This window comes from Gossypium hirsutum, chromosome A13 (assembly GCF_007990345.1).
Source record: "Gossypium hirsutum isolate 1008001.06 chromosome A13, Gossypium_hirsutum_v2.1, whole genome shotgun sequence".
NCBI lineage: Eukaryota > Viridiplantae > Streptophyta > Magnoliopsida > Malvales > Malvaceae > Gossypium > Gossypium hirsutum.
In genome coordinates, this window is record NC_053436.1 from 30,005,736 (window position 1) to 30,015,164 (window position 9,429).

Consider the following 9,429-nt stretch of genomic DNA (forward strand, 5'->3'; position numbering starts at 1 on the left):
TAATTTTCCTTAAATCATTTTTATTAGTGGAAGCTTACGAAAACCGTTGTATTTCAATAAGGCAGTTCGTATTTTTAGAAAACTTTTGTTTTAGTAAAAATTGTGTTTTTAGCGAGTTGTCCAAACAAAATAGTAAACAAAAATCCAAATCCCAAAAATTTAATCAATAGTCCGAAGAGTCCAATTAATACAAAAACTCCCAGAAATATCCTTTAAGTAAATAAAACCTTTAATTAAATTCAGTTCGTAGACAAGTGGTCACCACTGAGTTTCCACCGCACTGATCCACCTAAGTCTGTGGATTACCTAAACAGAACAGACTAACATATATGAGTTTTCGTAAACTCAGTGTGTAACCCAACAGAATTAAGCATGCAAACATACAGAAATCCTATATGCAATCAGATACAGATTCGGGCTCATGCCCATTTCAGATACAGTCATCAGAATCAAATATATAAGCTAGAATATACAAAATCCTACCCCCATCCTTTACACATCAACTCTGACCATCCTAGCACACCATGTGGTGTTAAAAGCATCCACCCATCCCTACGCACCATATCGTGTCATTACGACACTTGTCAGATAATGTGTAACCAAGCTACCAGAATATAGACGATGATTGCTGTGCAAAACACTTCCTCCTCATACAAACCCCCCAAAACAAATACAGAAAATAGTTACAGAATTAACAGATTAAACATGCTCAACATGCTTATATACAGATGCCAAATATACATATAACATAATAGGCAGTCATGCATAATAGTATCCTACTCAGAGCATACTAACAGAATATCAAATCACATAAAACTAGGGTTTGGCTAGCCCTTACCAACCCTACGGCTGGCCCACAGTCGATCGGAACAACCCGTGCTACTCTAAGGAAAATTTTAGAATTATGGGCCCATATGCCATGTGGCCTACACGCCCAGATTAGCCTTGCCTGTGTGACCCACATGGCCTGGCCCAAGATCCACAGGCCCATGTGACATGCTCGTGTAGGCCCACACTCCCGTGTAGCTCACATGCCCAACTTGGCTTATCCCGTATTGCCCACACAGCCACACTCGAGCCACCACACTGCCGTGTCTGGCACACGGTCACCTACACGGCAGGCCACACGCTCGTGTAACGTCTACAGTTGCCATTTTTTGGCTTTTTTCGAAACTCAATTTTTTGCATTTCGGGTTCACACCTAGTATGATTTGATGCCAAAAACACTCCAGAAAACACCAGCACCTAAAACTGACAAAAAAGAACCCAAATTAATCGCTTAAATTGATATTAAATTGAATTCCCTCGAAATAGATAATGGAAAAATTCGGGTATTCAACACTCACCCGATTCCTTAAACGACTCCAACTATTATTCTACGAGAGGAAAGTCTCGTTCTTCACGATTCGCTGCCAAAAAGCCCAGAATCATATTAACAGAAAGATCAAATTTGGTAATAACAATTAAGATACTTAGCTCTAATTCGAAAGAGTCCACAACCTTCACTTACCAAACAAATGAAGAACTTAGAAAATAAAATGCTGTAATTTGAGACGAACACAGAGAAGGTAAGAAAAAAAAATTTTTAAGGGAGGAAAATCCAAAGAAAAACATTAGAATTTGGAATGAGGAATTTTTAGGGAAAAAAATAAAAATAAAGATTATTAGAAATTTTATCCCACTAACCACACAATCCTAACCATCCATTACTCAGACACAAGGATTCAAACACAAAACCTCCAACACACAAACCCCCTTACCACTCAAACTAGTAGGCTCATTTTGATATGATTTAACAGACAATTTTATAAAAGCCCACTCAACAAGGATAGTGTTAAAACTAGAAAAATAACAAAATTTGGCAAAAATGAGACTTGAACCCAAGACTCCCCAAACACACGTAGAACATTTAACCACTGAAGCAGATACACACTTGTATTAGATTTTTACAGAGACAGGGATAAGCTAATCAGGGCGTTACAGAGATAGTCAAATACCCACTTTAAAATAAATAAAGGTCTTGACATTTGTTCTCGTTTTCGAGGATTTAAGGCATTCTGTCCTAACTTACGGGACATGATCTTTTCTTCTCGATTAACTTGAAATAAACCCTTTTTTGCGAAAATTACTTTAATTAGTTGATGCCTTAAGACAAAAAGGGATCGTGTTCTAAATTCTCTTCAAATTTTTAATTCTCGACATTAAGACATCAAGTAATCAACTAAGTACCAATTTTAGACTTTACGACAGTGCTAATCCTTCCTCATGCGTAATTGAGTCCTGAACCCATTTTTTGAATTTTTGTAGACCAAAAATTGTTGTTTTAGTAAATCAAACCTTTTATTAAAACGATCGAATTACGAGGTGATCCGATCACACCTTATAAAAAGGATTGGTTGCGGCTCCCATTTTCGTTTTCAAAATATAAGTCAATTTCAAAAAAAAAAAAATTCTTACATGAACCAATATTCCATCATTTCTACAAAGCTATTAAAAGAAATTTTAATTTATTTATTTCCCCTTTTTCATTACTTTACCTACTTTTTGTTCATCATCTTCCTCATCAACCAATGTGTTAAACATCATTTATTAGGGATGCCACTCAAAAGAAATCCCAACATTCTCTCTACCTATATTTTGGAATCAACCACATTTCATATATATATATTATACACTGATTTGCCCTAAGCTTAGGTTGTTAAAGTTTCCAAATGATCCCTAGCATGCATGCAGAGCTGCACACACACACATATATGTACCAGCCGAATACTACTTATATTTTAATCATGCTAGCTAGTGGTTATATACATATATTCCAGCCCATTCTTTTTCTGGCATGGCTTAGAAAGAGAACCCTGAAATGATGTAGCAGTGGCATAAGGCTGAATGAAACTTTCGGCATAAAGATAAATTGGATCCACTTTTGAAACAAAAGGATATGGTTCCCTAGGACAAACATATATATATATTGTACGAACTCCAAAGTATATATATTTAAAGTTAACTGAGGGTTTGATGATTATGGTAATTAACTGAAGCTGCAGTTGTTCATATCATCAGATCATGCATCACTTTTCTAATTACATAGTTAATCATATGTCATATATGTTGCTCTAATCATTAGTATAGTAATCATTTGTAAAGCAAGTTGGAAATCAAGAGAATGGTGAATATTGGAGAGGAACGTTTGGCCATGGGAATATTTTTATAGAGATGAGGATGAGGATGATGAGAGAATCTATCAATTATAATAAAAGGAAAACATCTTGCCAACTATGATTGGGTTAAGTAATAAAGAGTTTGAGAGTTTGATATTTTTTTAAGTAAAGTCATAACCTCAAATTTTATAGATAGAGAAAATAATATTAGGAGAGCTTTGTCTCTATTTAAAGATCTAACCTGACTAGAGTTTAAATTTAATCGAGACCTAATGTAGTTATTGGACATCGTGGATTAATAAAAAGGAAAAAAATAAAAAATATTCTCATTAAAAAATTAAAAAAATCAATTTAGCTTTCCGAAAAAAAAATATTCACCCATGGACAAAAAAACTAATCAACTAAACCTCTCCTTTTTGTTGATGTAATAAAGGACAAAATATGAAATAACATATGGCTTACCATGAGTAATAGCACCATGTAGCATATTGTCACCTCAGTAAATTCTAAAACTTTATAAAAAAATTATTGAAAATCTATAAAAAATTTATAAAAAAATATATAAATGATTTAAAATATAAAAAATACTAAAATTTGTAGAAAAACATAAAAGCATTAAAAATTGAAAAATGTTAAAAATATAGAAAAAATTATAAAAAGTATTTACAATATTAAAAACTTATAAAAAATCATAAAAATATAAAATTTAATAACTTGACAATATGTCATGCTAACATCTATTACATGTGACATGTTATGGGTCATCATAATATGTTTTTGTTTATCATGCTAATAAATGTATGGGTCAATAAAGATATTTAATTGATTAATTTATCAATGATAAGGGTTCAATTGGAAAAAAAATATAAAAGTTTAACTGTTTTTATGAGGTTTTTTTTATTTTTTACCACTAGGAAAAAAAAAGCTACTTGTTTGGCAATATGTAGAAAATTATTAGTTAATTTGGATATCCAATCCAAATCCCAATTGCATCTCTTTTACAAAGAGGAATAACCCCCAAAATTAAAAAAATAAAAAATAAAAGGTAGAGAGCTTTTTAGAAGCATATCAATAATATCATCCCTCCCTCCCCCTCTTGAAAGATTTATATTCTTTTCTTTAATGAATATGAAAGTATGCCCTTTCTCAACTGTTAAGGGAGCTTTCAGTTCTTATTCTTCAATCATTTGAAAAAAGTTCGTACTGTAAAGTAGGCTTTTATACCAAACAAAAAACAAATAAAGTAATGATGAGCTGCTTATAGTATGGTTCCAAATTAGTAGCAAATATTGGCCAATGCAAATTATACCCACTTCTAAGGAATCTCTTTCTTTCTTACTTTCTTTTTTTTTAAATATATTTTATTTGGATGTGAATGCTGGGTATGAGGAAATAATAATATGAATAGGGGAAGATCGCGGACCTAAAATAGTGAAATATTAGTGTAATTCTTTAAAAAATTGTAAATTTTTAAATTTTTCAAGTACAAAAATTAAGTTACAAATTAAAAGAGAGAAATTATATCAATCAGTTTGAACTCTCATCTTAAAACAGTGAAATACTACTTTAGTTCCTCCAAAATTATAAATTGTAAGTTAATAAAAAGTTAATTTATATTTTAACCAACAAAAAAATTATAATTCAATTATAATCTCAAATAATGAAAAATTAGTTTAAAGAATCCAAATAATATAATTTAATATTATTTTTTAAAGCGAATTGAGGCTGTAAATCTCCTATATCAACTCAAAGATTTGCATTAACCACTTAGCTTAGAAGAAAAGAGGATATTTTTATTAATGAAATAATTCTTGAATGGTCTGTGTTTCATTCAAATGGATCTTTTAACCATGCTTTGAGAATAATATACACATATGATGAGACAAAATTAAAACACACTTACAAAAGAAGGAATAAAGGGGAAGGGAAGGGGCACAATGGTTTAAAAGATTTCCCATGAATTTTTAGATTTATTGACCCAAAAAGAAATATTAAATTAAATGAGATTAAGAAAAAGAAGGAAATGACCCAAAAAGAAATATCAACTTTAGAGAAGAGAGAAGGAAATAAAATGTGCCCAGATGAGACTTTCCCATATGTATTAGTTGCTCAATTAAATTTAAATTCGAGTTTGGTAAAATTCTTAAATAAGAGTAAAATTTTTTCAATTTTATTTATAAGATATTATATTGTAAAATTTAGAATATATACTATTTAATATTAATCGTATTAGTTTAATGTACACTTTAGTCTCTAAAGTGTATATATATATATTCACTTTAGTTCATAATTTTTTTTTGGCTCACTTTAGTCTCTAATATTATCAAATGTTCCTAATTTAATCCTTTAGATATTAAAACTAACAATTGAAATATCCAATCAATCATATACTACCATGTGTCATCATAATAATGTCATCTTCCAAAAAATCTAAAAAATATTTTAAAATGACAAAAAAAGGAAAAATTATAGAAAATTATAAAAAATATAAAAATTTACTAAAATTTATAAAAATATTCAAAACTTTAATATTTTTAAAATTTTATCAATTGTATTTATTAGAGCTTGAACATGAGATCGTTTTCTTGGAAGGATATCACCTATAATAATTGTTTTATAATTCAATCAATCAAAATTTATAATCAGTAGATCTTTTTAGGTGACAAGTTTAGAATAAGTTTTTTTTTAAAATTATTTGAATAATAAAAAATAATTTCATTTCAATTAAATAATATTTTTAATTATTTAAAAAATTACTATCTTAAAAAAATTATTTGTCTCTAGATCAATATCTTTACAAAGTGAATATCTAGATACTAATACATGCATCATTGTCCTAAAATATTTGAATCTAAATATTTTTTTTAATCCTTAATATTTATGATCACAAATACAAATCAAATGCTCACAAGTATTCAGATATGTCATTTTTCTCCCTAAGTTCACCACTGTTGTCGAGTATATGACCATTCTTAAGAATTTTGGTACAATTTATATAAAAATTGATTCTATTTTTATCTATATACTTTATTCCAATATATAACAAATTTTACTATTTTTTTCTAAAATTTTTTAATATTCTTTTTACAATCTTTTACAATTTCTAATAATTTCTAAAATTTCTTTTTAAATTTTTATTTTTTTAAATTCTAACATTTCTTAAAATTTTAAAATTTTTTAAAAATATATATATTATATTTTTTTGTAATATTTTATATTATTAAAAGATTTTTCATTTTTTTTAGATGAGATGTGGTAATTTATGATTGGTGACATATTTCAACCATTTTTTTAATTTTAATGACCAAAGTGCTGAACCCAGAACTTTTGATAATATTAGAGTTAGAAGTGGATCAAAAAGAACTTTAAACGATTAAAATGAAAAAAAAAAGTATGCTTTAAGCCTATTATATAATATAAAAGTAAAATATTAAATATATCAAAATCTTAGATAGAGAAGCGATAAAAGCTCGCCTTGGCTCCTCCTTGGTTGGTAAAATTTTTTTAGGCCCTTAAAATTTGTAAAATTATAGCTAATAAAATGATGGAATTAGTACAGTTCCATTCTGACCTTCACCCTTGCCCGTAACTAGAATTCAAAGCGTCTTCTTGTCTAAAAATTGTTACGTACCAAAGAAAAAAAAATCAAATTTTATTGTTAATCCTATGTAAACTTTAATACATAATTTATATACATATGTGCATAAAATAACCAAAACTACAACCACCAGAAAGCCATTTATCAGATAAATCTTGAGGTCTTTCCAACTTATTTTTGCATGGCTTGAAACACATGCCTCATTTCCTTTTCCACCATCGAAGCAATGAGTATTTACCATATTTCAAGCAACTAATACATGTAACATGATGAGCTGCCTGTAGATTTCTGCTATCCATGGATACCAATTGTAAACATTAAAAAAAGTACATAAATATGCTGCAGATAAGAAGAAATATTAGCTGACAGACTTTGTACAATGCCATATATATAGATTGTTCCATCATTTTGTACATAGTTTTCAGTACATATAAAGAAAAGCCAACCCCAACCAAGATTCACAAAAGATAAATATGCTCCTTATCTCACACCACTTTTTGTAAGCCCTACTTCATAAAACTTAATTATCATAGCAAAAGCTTAAAAACAGAACAGTAAATTCATAGATGCACCCCAAGGGAATTTTCAAGCAAACCTAGGCATTGCCTTGCAAACCAGAGGCTTCTTCATTTCCATGGAGAGTTTCAAATGTTCAAGCAGGTCCACATCTTTGTCCTCACAAGGGACCCATTTGAAAGCTTGGAGTAACTGAGCCAACCAGAGATGGACAGTGGCCAAACCCATGGCTTTACCTGGGCAAACCCTCCTACCAGAACCAAAAGGAGCCAATCTAAGATCAGGTCCCATAATGCTCACATCTTCTTCCATGAACCGCTCTGGCTTGAACTTTTCTGGCTCAGCCCATACCTTTTCACTGTGAGTGATTGCCCACATGTTCACCATTGCTGTTGTGCCTGCTGGGATGAAATTGTCACCTATGTGAACATCATGGATGGCTAGGCGAGCCCATGAGAGAAGTGGCCCTGGTGGATGCACCCTAAGGGTCTCCTTCACAATGGCTCGAACACAAGGCAGGTTTTGAATATCAGAATCTGATACCAACTTTGAGCTCCCAACAACACCATCAATCTCAGCTTGAGCCTTTGCTTGGATTTCAGGGTGTAAAACCATTCTTGCTAGGATCCATTCCAACAAGATTGCTACAGTATCAGTACCCCTAAATATCATTTCCTGAACCAAAAATTAAGGCATATAACAATAAGAAAACATTAAAAAAAAACAGTTTGTACTTAAAAGAATGAATAAATAGCATACCCATAAGACAGCAATCATATCGGAGTCACTAAGTTTCTCATGTTTCTCCAAATGAAGCAACACATCAACAAATTCCCCAACTTTGGCGTCACCATCATTGAAACCTCCATTAACCCTATTCACCCTATGTTCTTCTATGATCTTCCCAACAAACACATTAACTTTTGAGACCAGATTCCTACATCTTTTCCTTACTCCTTGCAAATCAAGCCAGCGTAGAAGAGGGAAATGGTCACTCCAGTTGAATATCCCCAACAACTCGTAGCCTTCACTAACAAGCTCCTCTAGCTCCAACCCTTCCCCAGGCTTCTCAAAGTCGTACTTTTTACCGAACACAGTGGTCATCACATTGTTCAAAGACCCAAAATGAAGCAGCTTTCGTATAAAAACTTCACCTTTTGCTTCCATTAAACACTTCACCTGTTCCACCATTTTGGAACCGGTCTCACGTCTGAACCCTTCAAAGCCAGCGATTCTCTTGGGACTGAACAAATGGGTGGCTGAGATACGCCTCAAGTTCCTCCAATACTCACCGTAAGGAGCAAACCCCATTGCCCTATGAAACAAAAGCTCATAGGCTGATTCCTTCACTGGCCTATCAGCGAAAGCTGAGTTGTTGAGGATATCCCTCGCGGTTTCAGGGTCACTGGACACGATAAACCGAGTGAACCCCACGGAAAAAGCCATCAACTTCACTGCCTTAACGCTTTCAGCAAGTTTAGCCAGGGCTCGGTGAGGGGTGGCACCGGTGAACACGGTGAGCAACCCAAGTACTGGGGAACCAAGTGGACCAGGGATGGCAACACTTGCCTTGGACCTATAACGAGCCCACGCACGACCCCCTGGTGAAAGCCACAAGGAAACTATTCCAACCAATAGAATAGCCCACAGAAAGGCTTCAAAGCTCAACAAAGGTGATTGAAACAACAGCAAACCATGATCAAGTGACATTTTTGGCACTTCCTCTAAGATGGGTATTAAAAAAAAAAACTGATATTAACAAGTGGAGAAGCAGTTTTTTGAGAGGTTTGTCGTAGAGGAAATAAAGAGTTGCTTGGGCAGTGCAAGCCGAGTTGAAGAGGAGGGATTTAAATAGAGGAGGAGGACAGTTAGCCAAGTAGAAAACTTATTATCTGAAATTGGTTACCCGTAGAGGCATAAAGGGGTTAAAATTGATTTTTTAAAATATTTTTAAAATTTTAAAATTAGGATTAAATTGATGGATTTTATAAAAGTTGAGTATAAAATTTATTAATTTATTTAGAACTAAAATTAAAATGATAAATTTTGTAAACATTAAAAATTAAATTTATTATATTTAAGATCAAATCAATAAAATATATAAACATTAGAAAACTTATTAGTTAATAATAATAGTTGAGTAATTATTTTTACAAT

At 31.8% G+C, this 9,429-nt stretch overlaps 1 protein-coding gene across 1 annotated transcript; it reads right to left on the reverse strand.

Annotated features, from left to right (window-relative positions):
* Positions 1–7,127: 7,127 nt before the first annotated feature.
* On the reverse strand, positions 7,128–9,162 carry LOC107893692 (cytochrome P450 78A5). The gene is made up of 2 exons (XM_041086034.1): positions 8,032–9,162; positions 7,128–7,947 (listed from the first exon to the last, which is right to left on the reverse strand). The coding sequence occupies exons 1-2, from the start codon at positions 8,980–8,982 to the stop codon at positions 7,342–7,344; spliced, it is 1,557 nt and encodes a 518-aa protein (XP_040941968.1). The 5' UTR covers positions 8,983–9,162; the 3' UTR covers positions 7,128–7,341.
* Positions 9,163–9,429: the final 267 nt, after the last annotated feature.

What these genes read in the sequence shown, in the direction of transcription:
- LOC107893692 (XM_041086034.1), bottom strand. Translation starts at nt 8,982, where the DNA reads ATGTCACTTGATCATGGTTTGCTGTTGTTTCAATCACCTTTGTTGAGC. An exon ending in ATATGATTGCTGTCTTATGG is followed by an intron (nt 7,948 to 8,031) that starts GTATGCTATTTA and finishes TTTTTGGTTCAG; the next exon opens with GAAATGATATTTAGGGGTAC.